Source organism: Sorex fumeus, unplaced genomic scaffold, assembly GCF_029834395.1.
Source record: "Sorex fumeus unplaced genomic scaffold, SorFum_2.1 ptg000003l, whole genome shotgun sequence".
In the NCBI taxonomy this organism is placed as follows: Eukaryota; Metazoa; Chordata; class Mammalia; order Eulipotyphla; family Soricidae; genus Sorex; species Sorex fumeus.
Genome location: NW_026606060.1, coordinates 36,487,088 through 36,514,188, shown reverse-complemented (window position 1 = coordinate 36,514,188; position 27,101 = coordinate 36,487,088). Strand labels below are relative to the sequence as shown.

Here is a 27,101-nt window from a genome sequence, read left to right as displayed (position 1 = left end):
CAAACACAGTAACAAGTCTCACAATGGAGACATTACTGGTGCCTGCTCGAGAAAATTGATAAACAAGGGGAGGACAGTGCTACAGAGGACAGTGCTCACAGTGGTTAAATACTCAAAAGTAGAATTGCTCTTATTATGTGGTAGCTCTGTTTTTAATTTTTTGAGGAAACTCCATGCTATTTGCACCCATATATACCCATACCAACAGTTCACAAGAATGCAGTTTTCTCCACATTCTCACCAATATCTATTTCCTGTCTTTTTGATACTCATCATTCTAATTGGTGAGAGATGATATCTCGTTGTTTTGATGTATGTTTCTCTGATGATTACTTGAATGTGTTTTCTTGTGTATTTTGGGGTAAATATCTTTCAGATCATCTGATTATTTTCTTTTTAAGCAGTTACTTTGGTTTTCTGTTCTCAAGTGGTATGTGTTCATTATGCATTTGTCATACTTTATCAGATGCATGATTTGCAATTCCTTACAATGAGTTGGCTTTTTGCTGGTAGTTCCCATGGTTGCATAGGAGCTTTTTTAGTTTGATGTTGTCCACTCGGTTCTTTGCTTTTGGTGTCATGTCTAAAATATCATCTCAAGTACCTCTAATATTTATATATGCACATATTTATGAGTTTATTTCTAGGTCCTCAATTTCATTGGTATAGGTCTGTCTTTATTAATGTATTTTGTTAGTACAATTCTCAGAGAAAGAAATGGTTTTTCAGAGAACATAAAATAAATAACATTAAACCAGTTAAGATTTTTTTCGGGTGACTAATAATATAATTTGACAATGGGTAATATCTGGAATATCTAAGTAATTACATTTTTGTTTTGTCTTCTGAAAGGTTTGTTGATGTCTGCCATCACTGTCATCATTCTAGTATTATATTTTGTCATTGATACGTTCTGGGTTCAAAAGAGACAGTGGCTTGCTGAGTGCACGCCCATTTACATACAATATTTTGTAAAGTTCTTCATTATTGGAGTTACGGTTTTAGTGGTAGCAGTGCCTGAAGGCCTTCCACTTGCAGTCACTATCTCACTGGCTTACTCTGTCAAGGTAAGTAGAAAATAATTAATTAGATATACTGTCCCATTGTTCTGAAAGTAGGAGTTTTCTTTAAATTTGTAGCTGTTTGATTTCCTGCTCTTCCTGCTTTTTTCCTGTTGAAGATCTCCACGCATTCTAACAAACACAATATTGGGTAGGCAGCCTTGACACCAAACTCAGCACCTCAGCCTTCTCTCAAGCAAAGTTATTGCTTAATTTTGATTCTATGGTAGTTATGTTACCAACTGACATCCCCTCCTTTTCCCGTTGTAAAGTTACAGCAAGAATGCTTATTATTCACAGGTAGTACCAGAACATAAAAAGATTGACTCAAGTCCAGCCTTCTAAGCCTCCTTTTCATCCCTATGACCCAACAGTCTAGACTTCATGTAACAGGCGTACTCCTGTATCGCAGAAAAATCATCCATAGCCCATTACTTCTTTGTGTGACTTCTCATACAATATAAAATCCAAACTGCTTGCCGTGGCCCGCAGGGCACAGCCCATGTGATACGTGCGTCTCTGACAATGCCCACCTTTAGCCCTGTCTCCGCAGCTTTCTTGCTATTTCTTATTAATCATGACCCAGCCCTACTTCAGGTCCTGCTTGTTTCTTCTTTTGATCAATCTCTCACGTTATGTAGGTTTTTTCAAATATTGTCTCTGATGATTTCTTTAATGGTTGCTTGATCCTAGTGTTGCAATTAGATGACTAAAACATGTGCTTCAGTGGCTTTGCTAAACTGTTAATTGACCCAAAGTAAGAACTTGACAGGGGTTTTTTTTTTTGCAATTTGGAAAAGTTGGAGTTTTTAAACGATTAATTTGAGCAATTTTGATCTTTCCGAGTGGTAAAATTGCAAGTAAAATTCTCAATAACAAAAGAACACTGTTGTTTTTCTAAGGTTAATTGGCAGTTCTCCCTCAGTGTAGAAATTCTAACAGTGAGAAATACGAAGCTTATAAAGGACTTACATAAGAATAGTTTTGCTTACAGTTTCAGTTTGTTTTTTTTTCAAGTGTTTTATATATTTTGTTTCAAAACTGACAGTGGTGGGCTGGACTGAGAGTAAAAATGGTAGTACCCAGGTTCAATCTCAGTAGTCACAGAGCACTGCCAGGAGTGATCCCTGAGTGCAATGTCAGGACTTAGCCCTGAGCACTGTTGGGTGTGGACCCCAAACAAAACAAAACTGAATGGTTATTGTGTAATGTGGTGATGAAATACACTAGTAACTCGTTTTTTGGGGGGGGATGTTTGAAAATAGCTAGAAATCATGGCGGATATGTCTACTATGCTAGACACATTTGATAAATTTTATACCAGTATTTCATTTTGAATGGCCACTAATAGTGTTATGTTTTCAGTTCATCGTTAACATAGGATTAATTTGTGTTCCTCTAATAGAAAATGAATAAGAGCATTTTAATCTATTGTTTGTTAAACTCTAATTGTATTTTTATTTATCCCAAAGGTTACTAGTTATGGTTCTTTCCTCTTGGGTGTAGTTTATGGATCCTCTGTTAGTGCTTCACAAAATGAAACACGTTTTCTTCACTTCATAACTTTGAATTCTTTTGGTTGTTAAGATTACATATCATAAGTGATTTGGGTGCCAAAAATCTATCTCAGAAGGCTGGCCCATGTGCTTTGCGGGAGCTTTCAGCACCACATGATTCTGAGCACCCAGTGTTACACAGGAAAAAACCAGAAAAGCAAGAAAGTAACTTGGACTTACTTCGTAATGGCACCATTGGTTGTACAATACCTTGTATATTAGTAGTCACAAAATATACTTTACAATAACTAGTTTTCACCCTTTACACGTATCCTTAAGAATTATCAGTGTTTTTATTCTTTGGTTTGGAGTCACACCAGTGGTGCTCAGGGCTAACTTCTGATAGTGCTCAGGGGACCATATGTGATGCTGGAGATCAAGTAGGGCAGCCACATACAAAGCAAGTGCCTTAACCCGTGTACTCTCTTGTCTCTTAGCAGACATTTGTTTTTTTAATAGAACCACCATGAGATACACAGTTACATCACTGTTCATGATTCAGTTTCAGTCATACAGTGTTCCAACACACATCCCTCCACCATTGTACCTTTTCTCACCATCAGTGTCTCTAGTTTCTCTCCCACCACAGCCCTAGGCTGCCTCTATGGCAAACACTTTTCTTCTTTCTCTCTCTCTCCTTTCCGGCATTATGGTTTGCAGTCCAGGTAATGAGAGGTTATCATGTTTGTTCTTTTGCTTACTTTCAGCACGCAGTTCTTAACCAGAGTTATCATTTCCACCTATCTTTGTATAGACATTTTACTTTAAATGCCTTTTGCAGCTACTGTGAAAAGCCTTGGTTGTTTAGAAATTATCTATTTTGTTGTTGTGAGGGGGGGGGAAGGAAAAATATGTTTGATAATAAAGATAAGCATATCAAACGTACCAGCAAAGAAAATACATAAAAATGAACCATTCTGATTTTGTCTTGTTAAATCAGTCTGTATAATTGAAACAACTATATTTTAACTGTTGAAAATTACTTCCTTGATGGCGTAATGCAGAATTTTTATTTTTTTAATGAAAACGTAACTCTTGAATATAGTGTGCTCTTGCACTATTCTAAGTACCTCTATTCTTAGAATACTTACTTTTCTTGTTTTTAATAATGTAAGGATACCATACCAGTTGCTGAATGCAGATACTCTTGTATATGGATATAGATCTATATTCATTTACTAAGTTTGTTGCTCAGTGATGGTGTAATGATGAAACTACAGGAAATGAATATTCTCTTTAGGTTTTATATACTAAAATTCTTTCAGTATTAATGTCAGTGTTTTTTTACTGTATTTATATGTAACTGGGAGTTTAATTTCTGATTGTCAAACATTCTAGTTATTTCTTTGAATAAACTGATTAGTTTTATATGTAACTAAACTAAATTTATTTTTGTCACTATAGAAAATGATGAAAGATAATAACTTAGTAAGACATCTGGATGCTTGTGAAACCATGGGAAATGCTACAGCTATTTGTTCAGATAAAACAGGAACGTTGACAATGAACAGAATGACAGTTGTTCAGGCTTACATAAATGAAAAGCATTATAAAAAGGTTCCTGAACCAGAAGCTATTCCACCAAATATTTTGTCCTATCTTGTAACAGGAATTTCTGTGAATTGTGCTTATACATCAAAAATCTTGGTAAGGTTTCTTTACTAATTTACATGTGATGATTGAGTTTTGTGTCTATAATAATTATGTGTCCTTTCTTTCCTATAAAGAACGGAATTATTTTTTAAAGACATACATCCACATAATGTGTTTCTTTTGACTTAATGTGATACAGTAAGAAAGGGCTATTGACCATCATACACATTCTGTTTTCCTTGTAATTTACTTCTATATTTTGAATTTTCTGGTTAAGAGAAAATTCAAGTTGAGAGTTCAAGCCATAATACCAGTTACTAATATTTTAAATTCCCTTATGCTTGATTTGTGAAAAACCAGGATATTTTACTGTATAAAAGTTCTTTTACTGTTTTCTGAATAATGTTTTAAAGCCAGTTTTTAATTAAAATTATTGTGTTTAACATATGATTTTCTTTATGCCAGTTTGGCTTCTCACTAAGTTCCACCTTACAAAAATCTAATAATAAACTTTTTCTAGATTTGTTCTACCTTAGTATAAGATAGTGTCAACCTTGCAAGTTTTAAGTCTTATAAAAAGCTTGAAATTGTGTTTGACTTGAATACGTGCTGCCGGTTTATGAATGACTCTGGGTAGAGTTAATATTAAAAGTTATTTAGTAGAAAATAAAATGCATGAATTGGATCACTGGACTGGAAAGTAATGGGATTTTGGTTCTGGGTCTAGCTTGCCTTTTACCAGCTGAAAATCTGAGCTTTGTTTTCTTCGATAGTTAAGGAAATGCAGTCATGACTGCTCTTAGTACCATTGTGATGATTACATAAGATATTTATGAAGATACTCTAAAACAGTAAGGCGTTGTATACTTTCATGGCAGTAGTTCTTTATCTTACCACATATTAATTAAGCATTAAAATGGTAGATTTAAGTTTGAATCCTTCAATAATGTGAACAGGAACAGAAAAGTAAATTAAAGTTATTAAGTGCCACAACCTGTCAGGAACCAACTTGAACTTTATATGTCTTATCTCATTTAATTCTTGGATCGTAAGTGCTCCTGTTTTCCAGGTGCATCAGCCAAGGACTTCAGCAGTTGGATAACTTGCCAAGTTTGTGTAGCTAGCAACTAGGAGGACTGAGACTGAATTCATGTCACTCTCCCCCCGACCTCCTTTCTTCCTTCCTTTTAGTATCCCTTTTTTAAAATAATGTTTTGGTAGAAGTTTTCTTTATGTAATTTTGTTTTAGAATATCTTGTTCTATTTTACATTATACATTAAAGTGTCTCAGAGAAACAAGATAATATTAGCTTCTAAACCTTTTTCTCTTATAGCCACCAGAGAAAGAGGGTGGATTACCTCGTCATGTTGGTAATAAAACTGAATGTGCCTTGTTGGGACTTCTTTTGGATTTAAAGCGGGATTATCAGGATGTTAGAAATGAAATACCAGAAGAAGCACTGTACAAAGTCTACACCTTCAATTCTGTTAGGAAGTCCATGAGTACTGTCCTGAAAAATTCAGATGGAAGTTTTCGAATATTCAGCAAGGGTGCATCTGAGATAATTCTGAAAAAGTAAGAGTAAAATATTTAGATGATAAATTACCATAACTTGCTTTATGGAATATCTGCCTGTGTTGTCATTGTTGCTATTTTCTTTTATGAAATCAGGCTTTTGAGAGGACCTCCGCCTTTTATGACATTTTAATGCTATTCACATATTTGCCCATAGCATTCTATAATTTTTTCATATACAACTTTCTTTTGCTGCATGGAAAATTATATACAATCTGAAAGGTTTGATGAAATAGACCCTGATGCTTGTCTTTAGACATGTCAGTGCCATTGTTGGATAGGATATGAATCATAAAAGCCTCCGTGGAAGAAAAACTTAAGTTCATTTTTTTTGTTTTTGTTTTGGGGTCTTGTGACGTTTGTATTTTCAACATTGTATTGTAGGCAGGAAACTCAACGTGGAATGGATGAAATACAAGCTTTTTTTTTAACATTAGTGAATGCATTGAAACTCGATCCTCAGAACTCTTTTGTAGTAGGGCAGTGTTCTTTTTTATTTATGCTACTACAGCACCATATTCCAATATTTCCTTGTCATTTTGAATAGTCATGTTTCTGTTTTACTGTCATTACACAGAACCAGTAGTCCCATTTTGACATCACTTGTTTGTGTATGTATAATTTTTGTAATAGTTATTTGATATTTTTGGTGGCAGAATTCTTTTGTTTCTTTAATTCCAGTAGAGAAGAAGAGAACTTTAAGCACTTTTTTTAAATGTATGATCATTTGGGGAAATTAGAACGCAGTTGAAATTACTAACTTTTAAAATATTTTGGACTTTGATTGTATGTGGGTTATAATCTACATATATTTGACTGTCTGCCAGACTTAACAGCCAATTCTGTAATGGCAGAGGCAGAAGATAACAAATTGCTACAAAGTTTTCAGATGAGAGGCTGTAATATAAAGGTGTTGCATTTGAAAATACATTTTGGTATGGAGTAAGAAATTCATACCAAAGGAAGGGAAGGCAGCATCAGATGAAGGAAATAGGAATATGCGAACCATTTCAGGAAGTCTTATTTCCGCTAAATTGGGAAGTTTTGTAGCAAACAGGTCATATAGAACTTTCTTCCCTTCACAGGATGCTTGACTTCTCCATGACTTGATAAGTAAGTAGCAAATCGATGGTAAACAGGTGGATTTTTAAAAATTCAAACCCAATCAGTCTTCGTTCTGAACTAACTGGCTATGGGATAGTAGGCATGTTTTTCCTTTAGCTTCCTTTTTCCTTCACTGAAAAAGAAGTAGCGGTTACCAATACTGAAATACGTAGTGATAATGAAATAAATAGTGATAGATGTTTTGCTAATAGTAATTAGCAAAATAAAACAATGCATATAAAACATCTGGAGCCTGATGTGTTTACATATCTACCTATATGTGTGTATACAGATACATATATATAGTATGTACACAGAAGATAGATGTTCTTATAAAACACCACACAACATGATAATTGTATTGTTATAGAGGCTTTTAAATGTTAGGCTGAGCAGTAAGCCTCATAATTCAGCTGAAGTTTTTGTTTTTGTCTCTTGATCAGTGCTAGAATGATCAAAGCTGCAACTGAAGGTTATTGTTACATCAGAGAGTCAGGCAAGATTGGGAGGAAAAAGTGAACTAAAGACTGTTTTAAGTTCTATAGTTCCAAGTGAGAGTCAAAAGAAAGCAGTAATGGGGCAGTAGAAAGGAGAAATAGAATTCTTAAAATGATCCAGCGGGCAAACATGGGTTCTAGGAGTTAACACTAAATAGATGATGAGTTGGAAAGCAAGTATTGAGGTTAGACTTCCATTGAATTTATTGGGGGTTATGCTGGTGTCTGTTCATTCATATTTCAGTCTTGCCTATGGAAAATTTACAGTACTAATCTAATATGGGCAAAACTCTTCAGCGTGTAGCAAAAACTCAGAAATAGTCAAAACAGACCTTGTGGTTTGGGGAATTAGCTGCCAAGAAGCAGGAGATGGAATCACTGTGAGAAGAGAACATAGAGAAGCAATGGGCAGCTTAAACTTTAAGTAAAAGTGAGCAGTGAGCAGTGTGGCTTTGATGTACTACACACAAGAACATTTCAGTTCTCTGAAAAATAAATGGTGTTATCTCACATTATTTTAATAGCATGGTTTTCTTTTTCTTTGATGGTTAACTTAGTATTGGTGATGAAACATTTCAGGTAAAGAGTTGACTGAATTTGGGTTTTGACGTCTAGAAGAAGAAAAATTTTGCGCCATGTTAGTTAAAATGTTCAATTTTGTGCCAAAATAGAGAGCTGTTATAGGTTATTCTCTCTGTCCTTGAGATTTCTTTGTGAAAATTTAAAAGTACGACATTTCCAAAGTGAACTTATCGGTGAGGACAAAGATTAAAATGGTCTGTTTTGTAAAAAGGGAGTTAAAAATTAATTTACATCTTTAAAAAAGTGCTTGACGTTTTATAGAACTCTCTCAGTCCCAGATTTCAGATCCCATGATTTCTAGCCCTTCCAGCTCACTGAAAATGTTGTTTTTCATTGTCTTTGTTAATTACTGATGTTAGGATTTAACATTTCCTTTTAGGTGTTTCAAAATCTTGAGTGCTAATGGGGAGGCAAAAGTATTCAGGCCCAGGGACCGTGATGACATTGTAAAAACCGTGATTGAACCAATGGCATCAGAAGGCTTGAGGACCATATGTCTTGCATTCAGAGATTTCCCAGCAGGAGAACCTGAACCAGAATGGGATAATGAAAATGATATTGTCACTGGCCTTACCTGCATTGCTGTTGTGGGAATTGAAGACCCTGTGAGACCTGAGGTAGTAGAACATTTCTTTTTCTGCACAAGCAAACTCTATATAAAGACTCTAGGCAATATGTAATCTGTTTTCTAGTAGACGTCTGGTGTTTGTGATTTTTCTTTCCCTCCCTATGGATTCTAAGTTAGTTAAAGAATATTCCTTGTGGTGCATATGCAGCCTGTGGTGGATTTGAAGAAGCAGCTTCTCTTTGGAATTCTGTGTGCTTAAAGCACCATAACCTAGCACTGTTCCTTGAACTGGACAGGTTTTCACTTGCTATCTACATTAAATTAACTAGTAGATACCCTTAAATTATTTTTTTTCAGTCTCTTCTCTCATACTGCCCAATAGAACTTCGTGTGATGGTGAAAATGTTCTATATTTTATTCAGGACAATAGTCATTAGTCATGTGTGACTACAGAGTTTTCAGAATGTGGCTATACCAACTGATAAAATGTAATTTTTATTTAAATATAAACCTCTTGTTGCCATAATTGGATAGAATGCAGATTTAAATTATTTTTGACTCACTTTTTTTTTTTGTTTATTGAGAAAAAACTATGTGCTAGGCTTATCTTAGGGGACCAGTAACACAAACTTTTTTTTTTGAGATCTAGTTCACAGAACTCACTCTGTGGGGTGAGAATGAATGAACTGGTGATAATTATAACACAGGATGTTAGTGTATTATTAGATCTATACAAAGTATGTTACATGGACAGAAAACATGAGCCCCCAATTAGTCTAACTTGAATTATTCTTATTGAATTCTTACTTTGGGCTGGAGCAATAGCACAGCGGTAGGGCGTTTGCCTTGCATGCAGCCAACATGGCTGACCCAAATTCGATTCCTCCCCCCCTCTCAGAGAGCCCGGCAAGCTACCAAGAGTATCTCGCCCGCACGGCAGAGCCTGGCAAGCTCCCCGTGATGTATTCGATATGCCAGACACAGTAACAACAAGTCTCAAAAGGGACACGTTACTGGGCCCGCTCGAGCAAATTGATGAACAACGGGAGGACCGTGACCGTGACCGAATTCTTACTTTATTCCAGCCACTCTTCAAGACACATTGTGTGTATTATTCAGTGTTCACTTCTGTGAATTATCACCACTCAGTTATTAATAAAAAAAAATAGAAAGGTGAACTATGAACCATGACACTAGTATGTTTAAATGCTGTCTTAAATGCCTGTGTTTTATTTGTGTGTGTGTGTGTGAGAGAGAGAGAGAGTGGGGGGGGAGGGGAGGGAGAGAGAGACCCATCAGTGCCCAGGGCTTACTCCTGGTTCTGTACTCAGGGATCACATATGACAATGCTTCCGGGATCACTTATGGTGCTGGAACTTGAACCAGGGTCAGTAGCATGCAAAGAACCTTAACCCCTAAACTCTCTCTCCGGCTTCTTATTTTTGTATTCTTTTAAGTATAGGTAACACAGTTGTGATAGTGTTAACATGTATTGTATTGATGTGTGAAGTTACTACCACCCCCGAAGTACCCAAGGCCTTTCAGCACACTGAACCTCTGCCCCTGTTAGTCGTCCTCTTCATTCACCCCAAAGCCCCCCCCCCCCCCCCCCCCCACTACTTGGTATGAGTTTTGTGCTCCAGAATCAAGGGTTTGGCATGGTTCAGTTTTGTCGACTCCCTTTTTATTTCTCTCTGTGTACCATGATTGAGTGATGTCACCAGTTTTTTGCCTTTAACCTCTAACTTAATTTTGCTCAATGCGCTACCCTCCCAGTTCCATTCATATTGCAATGAACTGCATGATTTCATCTTTCTTAAAGCTGCACAATAGCCTGTTGTGTATTTATACCACAACTTCTTTATTCACTAATCTGGCATTGGATATTTGGATTGTTCCATAAAAGCTGCACTGAACATAAGTACACATGTATCTTTTCAAAGTACTATTTGACACAATTCTGTAAAGTCACTAGATCCTATGTGAGCTCTTTCTTATTGGGGGTGCGGAGCTTGGGGGCCACACTCGGTGGTGCTCAGGGCTTCTGACTCTGTTCAAAGATCACTCCTGGCAGACTCGGTACTGTTTGGGCTGCTGGGGGTCGAATTTGGGCCAGCTACAGTCAAGGCAAGTGGCCCTACTCCTGTATTATATCTCTGATCCTGAGGAACACTCTTACTTAGTTGAGGAAGCTTTCTACTGGTTCCCCCTCCCATTTCCCCTCCCCCCAGGGCTGAATGAGGCAACATTGCTTCCAGTAGTCAGTGAAGTTTTCTTCTTCACTGCATGTCCTTCAACACTGATTATATTCTAGTCTTTTTGGTGCATGCCATCCTCTCTATTGTGAGATGTTACCTCATTTGGTTTTGAATTTCCATGAAAATAAGTGACAGTGACCACTTTTTTGTTTGCTAGTGTGTGTGTGTGTGTGTGTATATATATATATATATAAAACATGTATATATTTATCTCCCCTCCAATTATTGATAGGCTTATTGGCTTTTGTTGTTTTGTGAATAAGTTATTTAGTTTTTGTATATATATATAATACTTTTTACATATAGAACTTGGATATTAGTCCTTTGTCTAATGTGTTGTGTGCAAATACTTTATCTCAAAAATCAATTGGGCATTCTTCATCTAAGTTAGAGATTCTTTAGCCATGTGAAAATATTTTAATTTGATGTAGTATCATTTGTTTTTGTTTGTTTGTTTTAATTGTCTTTCCCAATGGAGTCAAATCATTGAAAACATGTCTGAAATTCATATCCTGAAAGTTCTGCCTATGATTTCCTTAGCGTATTTTATGGATTCTAGTCTAATCTTGCTCTTTAACAGATTTTGAGTTAAGGTAACATAGTTGTGATACCTCGTAGCTATGTAATCCATTTTGTGGGGGGAAGGAACATATGCCTTCCAGACAATTTTGCTATATTAACCACTTGGGGAGTCGAGAAAACTTCCCTTTGGTCTTCATTATCTGATCTGAGACTTAAAGGTTGAGGAGTTATTAACAGAGCCAAGAGAAATAATATTGAATACTATTCTGAGCAAAAACAGAAGCATAGGCAAAAGCACAAAGCCAAAAATGGTGACTTTTCTAATGAACTCAGTTGGTAGTACTAAGCACTCGTTTAGGAATTCAAAATATTACAGCAAGGTACATGTAGTCTACAACTTATATTCTCAAGAATACAAATAGAACTTATAGCTGCATCAGCAGTATGCCAAGTAAAAGTCAGTTCTGTGTGCAGTAAACTTGGCCCCTGCTCTTGTGGGTCTTTCTTTTTCGATGGCAAAAGGTATTGGTGATAAGACCATTAAAAGTACATTAGAAGTGTAAAAGATACGTACAGGAGGATGATTAAGAGACCTTGTTAGAATGCCTGAGGATATGACCCTTGAGCTGACAAGTCTAATGACTGAAAGTGAGCCAGCTACGTAAATAGCCCCAAGGAGTATTCTAGGGAAAAAGAACCCCCAAAAATGAAATATTTAGTAGTCTCAAGGATGGAAAAGAGGCCACTGTGTCTGTGAGTGGACAGAAGGAGAAAGGCTATCTTTAACCTTGTTGGATAGTAAGGCTTTGCATTTTAAATGCCTTTTTAAATTATGCTGGGTTTGATCTTCAACACAAAAACATAATTATAGTTACATATATAGTATGTTTTAGGTCCAATGTAAGAATGAGTTATGAGATAAGAGTAAAAGCTGGGAGCTAATGAACTTAATATAGTTCTACCTGTTAAGAGATGATCATGGCTTAGTACTACAGCTGTAGTAGGGAAGATTTAGAAGAAGGGGTTATTTCAAATGAATGGAGGTGGATCAAGTAGGAATTAATATCTTGGCCTTGCACTTTTTTTTATATTATTCAAATATCTAAGATAACCAAATGTGTGTCAAGCACACAGTTTCTAATTGGCACAGCTGATAGGCAGTAGACTATATTACCAATGTAAAAGAAGAACAGAAGCTGTATCGGAGAACAAAATAAACTTCAGTTGTAAGTTTTGGAGTTTGGAGGGATTATGAAACAGCCATGTTTGTGAATCTTTAGAAAAGGAAAACTAAGGATTTTTATGAATTAAGACTTCTTGTAATATTAAAACAAGTTGTCTGTAACTTTTGTCCTTGAGAAAACTTACAGGGCAATTATAGGGCTTTCCCATTGAGCTAAATGGGGAATTTTATCATTTTTAAAACATGCAAATGACAGTAATTTCAATATTACAAGATCAAATTGGTATTTTTACACAAAATCAGACAATATGATATGAAACACTTTCTCAGTGGATATTTTCTCTTTGGTAGACTGCTTTTCTCATGTCTGGAATCTTGATTAGATAGATATCTAGAACACACATAGCATTATTGCATAAGCATATTTGAACAACTTATTTGGCTTCTGAAGTTTCTTATCTACAAAAGAAGGATATTTGCAACATAGTTTTATCCAAAGGCTAGTTTCTGCCTCTTACTCACTTGTTCCAAATGATCACAGGATAAAACCCAAATAGTGAATGCTTACGTGGACTAATTTGGTAATATTTTTATCTCAGATGAGATATCAGGATGTTTCACACACACACACACACACATATACATATATGTGTGTATGATGTATCAGTGTTTCCAAAATCAAATACTGATAAAACAAAGTAATCTGGGTAAGATGTGTCTTTGCTTATCTCTGCATCCTTAGTACCTGGCATAGTGCTTGACACTGTATCAGTATGGCTATATATACGATGTTCCCTTGCCATGATTTGAATGATTGAGTTGACTGGGTGAATGAAAGTACTTTTACCATGTAAATTTTTTTTATACTGCAAGTAAATTGCACACATGTTCTAGGATAGTTGGTACCTATACTATCCTGTCTGGAAGATGCACACACACACCCCCAAATATCTAAATATGACTACTTTCCCAAAGATAAAGTTTAATTCAGTGGTTAACAAATATCAAGCACCGATTTAATGACTGATACTATATAAGTGAAAGTCATTGTATAGTTAACTTCTATGATGTGTATGATGTGTTATAGTAGAGGTATTCGTAATGTAATGGTAAAATTATTTAAAACGAGCCAGGAAAGTTCCTAAGTGTATTGCATTTAAACTATTTACGGTAATAGAAATTACAAGTCGGCACTTGCAGTCAAAATTTAACCTTCAATCTTGAAAGAGGAGGAGGGGGAAAGATTACATATTGAGGGATCACAAAGGAATCTTGGATTTCGCTGTCTCACAAAATCATGGTTTATCATCCATGGTCTTTCCACCCTACTGGAAATTAGCGAGAGCTGAGTAACTCCATTAGGTATTTTCTCTGGTCTTTTGCTTTCCAGTGTGTTTTTCTGTTTGTTGACACCATGGCCCTATAGGTATTTGCATTTGCACCCTGTGCTGTTGTAGTTTGACTGTGATGAGTTTTCTGCTTAGAGAAGAGGAGAAAATTATTTTCTTGGCAAAGGAATCTCAGAAGCAGCAGAACAGAAACAAATATAGATTGTTTGTCAAGTTGCTTATAGAGGAGAAACACTAAAGATAAATCTGGAACACCATTCAGAGGCTCAATTTTGAGAATCTTTTATAAGCTGAGAACTTTATGACTTACAGTATAATAGTTGAGCAATCACATATTTTTTAAGTCTTTTGGTATATTAAGAAAAGAATTCAGTTCTCAAGTGTACCAGGTGTTTTGAAAGAGGAACAAACAATAAAATCCCGGATAGCAAGTAAGCTCAGGCAACATGCAACAGAGATGGGGGCAGGGGGTATAATAGTTAGAATGTGCAGGACTCCTTAAAGTTCTGTAGAGTGAGGGAGAGAGGAGATTGGATGTTTAGAATGTACCATCTTAAGCTCTGGGACGTGGGGTTACAGGACGAATGTGGAGGTTATGAAAAATAGGCAGCAGTAAAAGGTATCTGAACAGGCAGTGATCAAAAGTTAACTCAAAATCAGCTCCAAAATGATTCCAAGGTTTTTCTGGCAACACTTGCCCATGTTGAATTTTGGGACAAAAATTGGTCCCAAGTTGGAAAAGTTTAAGAAGGCTTGTTACAGAAAACATGGTTTCTCTCCTTCGAGTATCTGAATTCTGATGTCTCCTAGTTCTCCTGGTGAACTATGAATCCAGTTCTCAGGGAGGCAGAGAAAGATGTAGATTGCAAGTTATTAGCACAAAGGAGATAGACCAAAAATAGACGAGGGAAGTTAGGGGTCTGGGAGTGAGCCATAGCCTCAAACAGTGCCAAATTTTCACTCTAGGCAAGAAATCCCGGAAGATAGACAAACAAGCGAAAAGATGCCAAACAGTTGTCAAGAGAAAAAACACTTAAAAAGCGTTAATGTGGGCTAAGAGATAGTACAGTGGTTAAGCCCCAGGCCTCAGTACCTACCTACCTGATTCCCTATCAGGTGCTCTCTAAAGCTCCTCTTACGCTTTGCTGGGTGCACCTGTGAAGGCCCTCAGGCATGTTTGGGGTGGCCTAAATATCCCCGGTACTGCAAGGCCCAAGCAGCATTAAGTCCTCAGGTCCTTGCACTCAACCACTCGGCTCACAGGGCCGATACTTGCCACTGGAGCCTTCAAACCTCCCGAACACCGCTTGGTAAACCAAAAAGATAAATAAAAAGTAAATAAAACAATTTAAAGAGGGAATAAGTTTATGGAGAATAATTCAAAATAGATTATCTTAACAAATAAAAGTTGTCATTATTTGTAAAAATATGAGATGTGTATGTATATACATTTGCATGTATGTTCAGTGGAATGTTTCCCCCTCTGGGGATAATAATTTTCTTTCATACTAGAAATTACCTGATACTAGGTTTTGTTTTGTTTTGTTTGTAATGTAAACCAGGTACCAGATGCAATAAAGAAATGCCAGAGGGCTGGAATTACTGTGCGGATGGTTACAGGTGATAATATTAACACAGCTCGTGCTATTGCTACCAAATGTGGTATTTTACATCCAGGGGAAGATTTCCTATGCCTAGAAGGTAAAGATTTCAACAGAAGAATTCGAAATGAGAAAGGAGAGGTAAGGGTTATATTTTTATATAGAGATGTATATTAGGTATTTTATTGAACAGTTACATAAGGGGATATACGCTGAATGTTAAGCACTGTACATGAGTAAATGCAGCCTGTAACCCCAAGAAACAGGAAAAACTCTAGCAGTCTAGAAAATAAAAGGCATAAGTGATGAAGAAAATTGTCCTTGTTGGGAGTGAGTGCCTTTTTTCCATATTTAGGGTCATTTTAGAATTACAGATGTATGAAAGAGGAAAGGACAATAATATGGAAAGGTTGGTATGAAGCATATTTTAGCACATCTCAAACTTCTGAGTTTTTGTGTGACGTTTGGAAATTACACAGCCCAAAGGGCTGGAGTCCATGTTCCACTGTGGGAACCCCATTATTTTCATCCTGTACACCAACACTTCCTGGTCCTCCCTTGAACATAGTCCAAGTGATTCCCCCTCCCCCCCCAAAAAAAAAAACCCAAAAAGTCTCATTTTCATACGAAGTGGGGAAGTTTATGCTTTGATCATAGAGTGAATGTGATCAGTGATACCTGGAGAGCTTGTTAAAGGTTTCTAGGCCTCAGCCTAGAGTATTAGGATAAGTCTGCAACCTTCTTGAAGAATTTACATTTCTAATAAGTTTCTAACAGGCACCCTCACTGTTACTGTTCTGTTAATGTTAATTCTACTTTGAGAACCACTGATACATATACAGGATAGTTTCTAATGACTAAAGTTTGGGCCTGTTGTAACTTCAACAAAAATTTATAGATTGAACAAGAACGAATAGACAAGATTTGGCCGAAGCTCCGAGTCCTCGCAAGATCATCTCCTACTGACAAACACACACTGGTTAAAGGTGAGAAAATTTCCGTTTCTTCTTAGGGGATGTGTTTTGCTTCCTCAAATAGTAATGCTCAATTTTAGGTTGATCATTTTTTCAGTAAATTTGAGTACATGTTTTCTTTTGGTACCTCAGGCTTTGTCAGTCGTCCAGGTAAAGAAAGGATATTGCTCCTCATGTCAACTTAGTTGCTGCATCTGATCGTTGCTCAGTATCCCAGTAGTTTCCTCTTTTCTGTTTAATTATATTTTAACCTCGAGTTTATAGAACCTGTCAGAGTCTATATTCTGCAGAATCACCTTGTTAATTAAAGGCAGTGTTTTTATAGCACTAATATTGACTTTTATTTCAGGAATAATTGACAGCACTGTCTCAGAACAACGCCAGGTCGTGGCTGTCACTGGTGATGGTACAAATGATGGCCCAGCATTAAAGAAAGCTGATGTTGGATTTGCAATGGTAGGCGCTTCAAGTATTTAAGTGTACTTGACTGTGTTTTCTGTTTCATGGGTTGTTTACTGAATTTGTTGATTGTAATATTTCCTCTCAAGGGCAAGGTGGCTGGGGGGGAGGGGTGTGTGTGTGTGTGTGTGTGTGTGTGTGTGTGTGTGTTGGATCTGATCCCCAGCACCATGTGGCCACTGAGCATCTCCATTATGGAGCTTTGGTAACCCTTACAAAAATATTAAAAAGAAAAAAAGTTTAAAGGATAATCTATAAGTGTAAACTGGTTTTTATGCCTTGTTTATTCCTTAACCTTTATGTGATATAATAAAATAAAATCTGATAAGTGACTAGTTCTGAATATTTATTATAAGTTCATACATCTGTCCTGTACCCTGTAAAATAAATAAATGCCGTTGTACTTGAACATAGTTCTTTTAAGTAGGAGATAGAATTAGGACAGTAATATTGATTTAAATTAAACTATAGTTGAGAATCTCCCATTCATCTGAGAACATCTCTCCAGAGAAACTGGAAAATTATAATTTGAAAATTATTAGCTTAACTTAGGTTTGGTTCTTTAAAATTTCAGAATTCCATTATTTTTTTAGATTACAGACAAAATACTGTTATGAATTGTTTACTGGAAAGTCAGTAGAAATACATATGCTACCTAAATGATTAAAATTAGATTGTTTTATCTTTGAACTAGTTTCTTTTTTTCACTGTTGGAATAAGTGTTTATGGTTTCAATATAGAAGATTTAATTTTTAATTTCATCACATTTTATTTTTGGAAAATATAAATCCATAATTAAAACTCTTAATTCCAGAAATTTATAGAGACAGAAACTTCTTTCCTCAATTTGAAATACTTTTTATTGCAAAATTCATTTCAAACTGCTGTGAGAATGTTTTATGACCCATTTACTGTATATTTGAATATTCATAGCCCTTGTACAGACAATAATGTGCTTTCAGAGTATGCTTGTCTCCTTTGGGAGAATTGTGGTATATGGTCTGTGCCTCATCTTTATAAAACACGAAACACTTTGCATTCCAAAACCATTTGTCTCTAAACCAGACGAGAGAGAGGGAGAGAGAGAGAGAGAGAGAGAGAGAGAGAGAGAGAGAGAGAGAGAGAATGTGTGTACATACACACGCGCGCACACACACACACACACACATATGTATATCAATGGGCTGGAGTGATAGCACAGCGGTAGGGCGTTTGCCTTGCACACAGCCAGCCCAGCCAAGCCGGGTTCGATTCCTCCACCCCTCTCAGAGAACTCGGCAAGCTACCCAGAGTCTCTCATCCGCACAGCAAAGCCTGGCAAGCTACCCGTGATGTATTCAATATGCCAAACACAAGTCTCAAAATGGAGACGTTACTAGGCCCACTCAAGCAAATCGATGAACAACTGGAGGACAGTGCTATAACTCAATACTTATTTGCATAGTTTTTGGGGTTTGTTTGGTTTTTTTTTTTGAGGTTTGTTGTTGTTGTTTTGCATTTTTTGGGTCACACCCAGCGATGCACAAGGGTTACTCCTGGCTCATGCACTCAGGAATTACTCCTGTCAGTGCTCAGGGGACCATATGGGATGCTGGAAATCAAACCTGAGTCGGCCACATGCGAGGCAAACACCCTACCTGCTGTGCTATTGCTACAGCCCCCTTATTTGCATAGTTTATGTCCTTCATATTTTGCTGCTAAAATAGAAACTGAGAAGAACTATCACCATGGTCAGCGTATCAAGCAGGGATGAGAAAGATAGGAAACTAATATCCTGTGAGAAAATTGCTGTCAGTCCAGTGAACCCAACCTTCCTTGTCCCAGACTCCATAGGTAGATTGATGGTTTCACTGGTGGGAAATTGTGAAGAGTAGGTAAAAAAATGAGGAGGAGCACTGTTCCTTTTGCTGTGGACAACAGAATCTTTTATTCCTGAGCATTTAGCTAGATTTTTCCTGCTTTCTTCATTTAGACAACTGAGCAGAAGGGCATTAATATATAGTAATTTTTTTCGTCATTGTTGTGGTGCTCCAGGGGCCTGTTGTACTTGGGATCAAGCCCAGGGCCTCACATATTTGGCAAATAGCTACTGTTTGAGCCATAGCTTGTTGTGGTACTGTACATTTTAAAATTTACCCCCACCCTCCTCCACCCCCAGAAAAAGTTCTCAAACTGAGTGTAAGACATCTGTCTTTAAATAAAAGTAAAGTATACAAATACAAACTAGGGCCAGAGAGATGGTACAGCAGGTAAGACATCTGCCTTGCATGCACCTGACCTGAGTTTGTTCCCAGCATTGCAAATGGTCCCCCAAACCTGCCTGAGCGCAGGGCCAGGAGCAAGCCCTGAGCACAACCAAGTGTTGCCCTACAGCAAATAAACCAAGAAAATGATACAAACTAAAAGCATGGTACAGAAATACAGCATCTAGTTGGTTTGTTTTGCTTGTAAGCACCGAAGCCTTCATTGTGCACTTTTTTTAAGGTAGTACATCAAAAATCTAAATTTATTTTTAACCCACAGAAAGAGTAAATACTTAGTGATTTGGTCTCGAGAGCACTCTTTCTAAAACTTGAATTTTCTTTGTGTATTTGTTCAGTTCTTTCATTTATCTTAAAATTGAAAAGTAAAATTGTATTGAATAATAAGAAATTGCTATCTATGTTTTCTTTTTAAGCTTCCTATTTTTCAAGGATAAGTAGCAATTTAAAACACTCTACTATCATCATGGACACCATTTAGCAAATTCATTAAAATAAAATTTACATTTACGAAATATCAAAGGATTCTGAGTATAATATTGGCTTGCCGGGAGGCCTGACATTTTCCCCTATTCAATCATGTCCTTTCCAATTTCTTTAGAAAACAAGCTCCTGAGGTTACAGATATATATATATATATATATATATATATATATATATATATATATATATATAATAGTATTATATTACATATATAAATAATGTTTTTTTAAAACTTAGTATTAATGAGAGATTAATTTATTTTTCACACATTAAGAAACTCTTTAATTTTCTAGGTCTCACCTAGAATTAGAAGTGAGTAGTTGCTGCCTTTTAAAGATTTAGCACACAAGGAAAAAAAATAAGCATAGTGGTAGCCAGTAGAGTTCCTGACTGGCACTTGACCCGGAAAGACATTCTGGAAGGAAGTGCCTCTTGAATGGAAGGAGAAAGAACATGTAGAAAAATACAGTCAAGGGACCCAGTGCATTATAGGTGGTTTGCCATAATTGTTAGAGGGTATGGTATTGGTGGGCAATGGGATGAGGAGCACGGGGCATTAATAGGGTAATCCCCTGCAAAACACTTTGAACACTAAGATAAGGAATTTGTCCTTTCTTCTTATAGATAATCTCAAGCAGGCTTTCAATAGAGTAAAACAAGTTTGTAGACATTGCACATTATCACACAAGACTGAGAAGCTCATAAAGAATTTTGACTTTTTATAATGGAACATTTCCCAAACCTTTTGGAACTAGATTTTATTTGGACTTAAAGTCAAATTGGATGGCAGTCAGTGATATAATGCATACAACTGTGGTCCCAATAGAGGGTATATCAGATAGCATAAGTGTACTTGTTTTAGCCATAATTGTCAACAGATTTTATGCCTATATATTTTTGCTAAAATATCATGGGAAGAGAGTGTCTTTGTAACCATTACAAGAAACTTCTATTTTAAATTCTGCAGGTATGTATTAGGAATTCTTTATTATAGGTACAGAAAGATAGCATGGCAGATCGGGTGCTTTCCTAACATGTAAGCAGCTTACCCTGTTTTAATCTCCGGTACCAGTATGGTCTCCCAACATGCCAGGAGAGAGCCCTGAGCAACACCAGGTGTAGCCCCAAAACAACAACAAAACTTTATTACTAAACTGTTTTTGGTACAAGATTAGGATGTATGGAGTACTCATGAATACACAAGAAAAAATGTGGCTGATTATGCAGTAAAATACAAACCGTACAAGCACTTAGGTTTGTCTACTTAACAACATTCAGAAATACTCATACAATGATGAATTTACTCAAGAGTTCTCATAAAATTGTGGTCATAAACTGATTCATGAATGGTCTTTTTAAATTTTGAAGGATTTTGAGCAAGGGAGTGATGAAATTGGCAATTATAAAAGACAGGATATGATTAAATGCGGAAAAATGTATCGGCTTAGATGTTTTAAATGTGTTGAACCTCCAAAGTATAAAAGAATCAAGGAGCTGGGGATTAAATTTTTTAATAAAGATTTTTCCTTCAATCTTATGAGTAAAGTCTGAAATTGAACATCATCATAACAATAGCATTAAAAAATAACATGTAAATCTCAAGTAGTACAGTGAGATGCCCCATTCATATCAATATATTTCACTCACTCTTTGACTAAAGGAAACCAGCTATTTTGCTGATTCTTTCCTTGTTTGCCTTCTTATCTCTATGTGATTATAAAGTGGGTTTGTTTGTTTGTTTGTTTGTTTTTGGTTTTGGTGTTGAGAGGTTTGATTGATAGGGGCCACATCCAGCAGAGTTCAGGCTCTGCATTCAGGGGTCACTCCTGGCTGGGCTCCTAATGGGTTGCTCGGGATTGAACTGTGGTTGGCCAATTACAAAGCAAACATTCTTTCCTCTGTACTATCACTCCAGCCCAAGTGTGGTTTGTTTGGAGGTGTTTTTTTTTTATTTTTTTTTTTAATGTTGACTGCTGGTTTTTAATGATGGTGTAAAGATTGTAATGTTTTTACAGGTGTGCACACTTCGACTGCCAAGTACTTTCATGTGTACTTTGTCCTATCATTCTTTTCATCAGTGTAGATCATGATCTTTATAAATCAGTATATAATTCTTATTTTGATTGTAAATATTGTTTCATGATGAGATCTCTGTCTACAGTAATTGCTATCTTGTACACTTTTGTTTTCCTGTACTTCAGGGGTACAAGAGGGCACATTAGGCAGTGCTCAGGGATCAGTTCTCTCTCTCTCTGTGCTCAGGGATCACTCCTGGCAGTGCTCCGGATCGTATGGGGGTACTGGGGATCAAACCAGTCAGACACTGGTAAGGCAATTGCCTTATTTCCTGTACTATCTCTCCTGACGTATGTGACCCCTTTCCATATATTATCTTTTCCGTATGTTCCTTATCCATTGCTGCTGTTTGCTTATTTGCTTAGTTTTTCTGTATACTTAATAATTCATCACCGAATTCTTTCAGTATTTTTGAGACATCTGGCAAGTTCACCAATTTCGTCTTCTTAGAGAGGCCTCTTTCAGATTTTCAGACATGCTTTAATCTGATCTGAGTGCCAGACCTGCTACTTAGCCCTCATCTTCCCACATCTCTGAGGATTTCCTTCTCCTATGTTCTATCTGATGATGCCTGAATTCACTGTCATGTTTGGTGTACTCCCTCATAAAGGACATTCATCTCTTCCAATAAATAATTGTCAGAGAAAGTTATGAGTCACACTTAGTAACTGTGACTGAAATCCCCATTTTGACCTGTGCCCTTGATTTTGGTCTTAGTATAAAAATATAGGTTCCAGATCATTTTCATTCAGAATTTGAATTCATTCCTTTAAAATAGTTGCATACTATTTTGAATCTTGAGCCCGTGAAAGGCTTCTTTTTTTAATCTGAGAAAAGGTCAATAAGTCATCCTTTTGGGGGGTTATCTGAAATGCTGACAATCTCAGAGCATATTGAAAACCCATGTCCTTCATTCAGTTGAGTAAAATTGTCTTAAATTAGTCATCATTCTTCACTGTTTGCTCTTTCTAGAATACCCACCCTATATTTAGGACTTCTTGGATTCTTTATGTGTCATAAAAATATTTTATTTTTACTTTACTTTTTTTTTAGAAATAGTTCTTCAACTTCTCTGAGGTAACAGGTAGGAAGCACGAACCTTGAGCACATCGGTGATACAGAGGTGTGGTAGATATACATGCACGTATGTGGTACGTGTGTAGATATACATATATAATTGACAGTGCTGATACTGCAGACAGGAGATTCAAACTACAACCACCAAACTTCAAAATGTGGCTGTCAAGGAAGCTAGCTAGGGTTGTGGGAGGAAACTTGGGAACATTGGGGCTGGGACTGGTGTTGAAACATTGTACTCCTAAAACTCACTTATGTAAATCAGAATGCTTTAATAGTTAATTTTTTTTAATTTTAAAAATAAATGACTTTTCAATTTTTCTCATTGTTTATTTTTGTTATATACTTAATTTCCAAGAGATTTGGGGATCTTAAAGTTTTCCTTTTGGAGCTATAGCAAAATCATGGTGGGTAGAGTAGAGTGTTTGCCTTGCATGTGGCTGACCCAGGTTCAATTCCCAGCATCCCATATGGTTCCCTGAGTACCGCCAGGAGTGATTCCTGAGTGCATGAGCCAGGAGTAACCCCCTGTGCAATGCCAGATGTGACCCAAAAGCAAAAAAAAAAAAAAAAAAGGTTTCCTTTGTTGCTTACATCCTATTATCTCTTTGATGCACCTTTTAAAGAAACTGAATTGTTTAAGTGGTTTTTTTTTTCTCTCTCTCTCTCTCTCTGCAAAGTTCATACTCCTATTTGCCACGTGGCTTCGTCTTTGTTCTGTAGCTGAGTGCTCTCTTCAGATGTCAGGTCCATTCTTGACCAGTCTTTGCGTATTCACCTGTATAAACTTTATAAACTAGGCAGTCTTGGAACTATCAGGACTTGTCAAACAAAAACTCAGTAAAATTAGTAATTTTCTTTAGGGAACCTTAATTTTGGAGTGTTTGTTCATAGGACTTTTCTCTGGAATTATTAGAAAAGAAATCTTCAGATATACTTGAGGGCACTCCTGAGTAATTTGGGTTTCACAGTCATTGAGCACAGTTACTATTAACCACTTTAAACAATATATATTACTCCTAGAGGCCACAGTATTTTGTCCCTTTTCATGTAGATATTCTCATTCATACCCTGTTTAGTAAATAAAAGTCAGCCTTCTTCCAGGTTAGAGGCAAATTGACTGATCACATAAATTCCTTTTGAAGGAATTCTGGGCACCAAATGGCCTTTACTTTTTATTGTGAACATACATAGAAAAAAGTGCATAAGTTATAAGAACCTCACTGAGTGGAATATCACAGATTAGTGAACAGACCCACTAGTGTAGCGTAAGAAACTGGCATCCCACTACCCTGTCTTTCTAGTGCCGGGGATCTGTCAGTATTTGTTATTTTAACTCTATTTTTATCATTGTGTTTATGATACTAATTTTTGCTACAAGTTATAGCTGTACTTCATTTCTGTTGATCCATATCATTCTGTTGTTGAAGGGCGTTGCTGTTTTTAGTTTGACCTGTCCAAGTATTTGCTTAGTCAAACACTTTAGTCTTAAGTATTTGTTTATATGCCTTTACGAAATTCCCGCTTTTCAGTCATACTGTTACCCCTTCTTCCAGTGCTACCCAAATCTGGCTTTCATAGGAGAAAAGGTTACCTCTCTTCTTGTCCCGGTGTTGACTTAGAATTCTCCTTTCTTAGGATCAACGAAATGAGTCACACCAAATTTTTAGTTTCTCAGTGACATAGTAGCACTGTAGCACTGTCCTCCCATTGCTCATCCATTTGCTTGAGCAGACACCAGTACCGTCTCCATTGTGAGACTTGTTTCTGTTTTGTGTATATCAAATACGTCACAGGGTGCTTGCCAGATTCTGCAGTGCGGGCGGGATACTCTCGATAGCTTGCAGGGCTCTCCGAGAAGGGCGGAGGAATCCAACGTGGGTCAGCCACATGCAAGGCAGACGCCCTACCCACTGTGCTATGGCTACAGCCTAGTGACATAGTAGTTAACCAAAAAATGTACGTACCTTAGTTTGAACACGCTTTTTCAGAAGTGTTTATTGCTTTAAAAAAATACCATCACCAGAGCCTTCGTGATTACCTTTTAGCATTATTAAAGATTGTAAGTCTAGATCAGCATAAATATAATAAGTTTTGAAATGTTGTGAAATTTCCAAGATGTGACAATGATTTGCTCAGGCAGGTTTGCTACAAACCTTAAGTGATTATAAAAATATGGTCTATCTGCTAAGTGTAGTTCAATAAAACAATAAACTAAGGTATGCCTGGTTTTGCATTCTAGCCCCCAAGGGTTTTTTTCCCTTTTTTTGCACTGTCACATTTTCCACTGATTTTGTCTTGGGCATACTGTATTTTTTAATACTGTATTTGTTTGTGAACTTTGAAAGACGTTGTGTGGTGCCTTCGTCTACTTCTGTCTCTGACCTAGTTTTTTTTGTGAGAGGTGCCAGAACTTGAGCTCATAGGTGAAGCATGTGCTCTCCCTGTGAGTTCTGTCTCCGGCCCCTTGAACCCAGTAGGAGCTTTACCCTCAGTGCCTCGTTCATTATGTTCCATTTCTGCTGAGATAAAGTGTGAGAGATACGTACAAACAACTACAGTCACCTTGCATAAATGTTAAATATCACCATAAATTTTTTGATCCTTTCAGGTTATCCTTTTGACTGTCTAAGATTTATATTTTAAACACTTAGTCTAATCCACAGAATCTCCTTTACTAGGGCATTGCTGGAACCGATGTAGCTAAAGAAGCATCTGATATCATTCTCACGGATGACAACTTTACAAGCATTGTTAAAGCGGTTATGTGGGGACGAAATGTCTATGACAGCATCTCTAAATTCCTGCAGTTCCAGCTAACTGTTAATGTGGTGGCAGTGATCGTCGCATTCACGGGTGCCTGTATAACTCAAGTAGGTTAACGATTTGTTTCTTGAAACTTGTCTCTTTTTCGTTTTCTTTTTCTTTGTTTGTTTGGTTGGTTGGTTTTGGTGAGGTGGCCTCCTCCCAAATGGTACTCCTCCCAAATGGTGCTCCGGGTGTCCTGGGCCCCATCGCACCAACCAGACTGTTCAACATGAGAGTCCGAGGATGTGCTGCTGCTCAGGCCAGCCCAGCAGTGCTCGGGGACCATGTGGTATCAGGAATCAAATACAGGTCCTCCAGCACATGCCAGCCATGCACCCTAACTCTAGTACTATCTCCCAGCCTCAGAAACTTTCATCTCTTTTAAAGAAAAAGCAAGTACAACCTGCCTTGTTTTTGGGTTTTTTTTTTTTCAAAGTACTGACCTATTTAAGTTAATAATAAAATGTGATCCCGTTCTCTGTCTTAAATTTTTAAGTCCTTAAGGCTTTCTGAAAATTGCTGAGTCCTTGAAGAGATGTGAATATCTATTAGGAAAACTATCTTTTCTAGGATTCACCACTAAAAGCTGTGCAGATGCTGTGGGTAAACCTCATAATGGACACGCTCGCTTCCTTGGCTCTGGCAACTGAACCCCCCACTGAGTCTCTCTTGCTTCGGAAACCTTATGGTAGAAATAAGCCTCTCATCTCACGCACAATGATGAAGAATATTCTGGGCCATGCATTCTATCAACTTGTAGTAGTCTTTACTCTGTTGTTCGCTGGTAAGATTTCAATGCCTAATAAGGCTCCTTTTCCAAGCTAATATCCCAGATGTTTGAATATTACAAGTTTTCTAGGAATCTTAAGTTCCATCCCTGAATTCCCATTTGTCTTTAATTTCTCCTCTTTCTTAGTAGGCACAGTAAATTGGGCAGGATTTATGATAAATTGTTGGGGGAAGTGACGAGAGCCCGGTTCTTGTTCTGACTCTGCCATCATCATCTTAGATTTGGGATCCTGAAGCTATCAACATAGTTGGGGGTAGTTTTGACTTCCTTATTCATAAAACAAGATTGAGTTGTGCAAGAGAATTCTGGGTCCTTTCTAACTCTCTGTGCATTTGAAATCAGGTATCTGACTAGATCTTGTTACTTTTCTTCCGTATAATGGTAAGTTATTCTTTATGATCATTACAAAAATAGTCATTTTTTTTTATTCTTTCAGGGGAAAAGTTTTTTGATATCGACAGTGGAAGAAATGCTCCTTTGCATGCTCCTCCTTCGGAACATTACACTATTGTTTTTAATACCTTTGTGCTAATGCAACTTTTCAACGAAATCAATGCCCGGAAAATTCATGGCGAAAGAAATGTGTTTGAAGGAATCTTTAATAATGCCATCTTCTGCACAATTGTTTTAGGCACTTTTGTGGTACAGGTGGGTAACTAGTAAAGATAGATTCAAATTTTATTATTATGTGGAGGACATTAGGTAAGCAGGGTATCCAGAAAT

General features: G+C 36.9%; 1 protein-coding gene across 4 annotated transcripts in view; it reads left to right on the top strand.

The window, feature by feature from the left end:
- ATP2B1 (ATPase plasma membrane Ca2+ transporting 1) overlaps positions 1 to 27,101 on the top strand; it is a 135,645-nt gene that overhangs the window by 90,617 nt on the left and 17,927 nt on the right. For all 4 annotated transcript variants that reach the window (XM_056117937.1, XM_056117942.1, XM_056117948.1 and 1 more), the window contains 10 exons: positions 853 to 1,067; positions 4,022 to 4,264; positions 5,545 to 5,786; positions 8,349 to 8,586; positions 15,412 to 15,591; positions 16,349 to 16,436; positions 16,774 to 16,880; positions 25,462 to 25,653; positions 26,159 to 26,372; positions 26,815 to 27,026. In XM_056117937.1, coding sequence (XP_055973912.1) covers positions 853 to 1,067; positions 4,022 to 4,264; positions 5,545 to 5,786; positions 8,349 to 8,586; positions 15,412 to 15,591; positions 16,349 to 16,436; positions 16,774 to 16,880; positions 25,462 to 25,653; positions 26,159 to 26,372; positions 26,815 to 27,026 — 1,931 coding nt within the window. The remainder of the gene's footprint in view (positions 1 to 852; positions 1,068 to 4,021; positions 4,265 to 5,544; positions 5,787 to 8,348; positions 8,587 to 15,411; positions 15,592 to 16,348; positions 16,437 to 16,773; positions 16,881 to 25,461; positions 25,654 to 26,158; positions 26,373 to 26,814; positions 27,027 to 27,101) is intronic.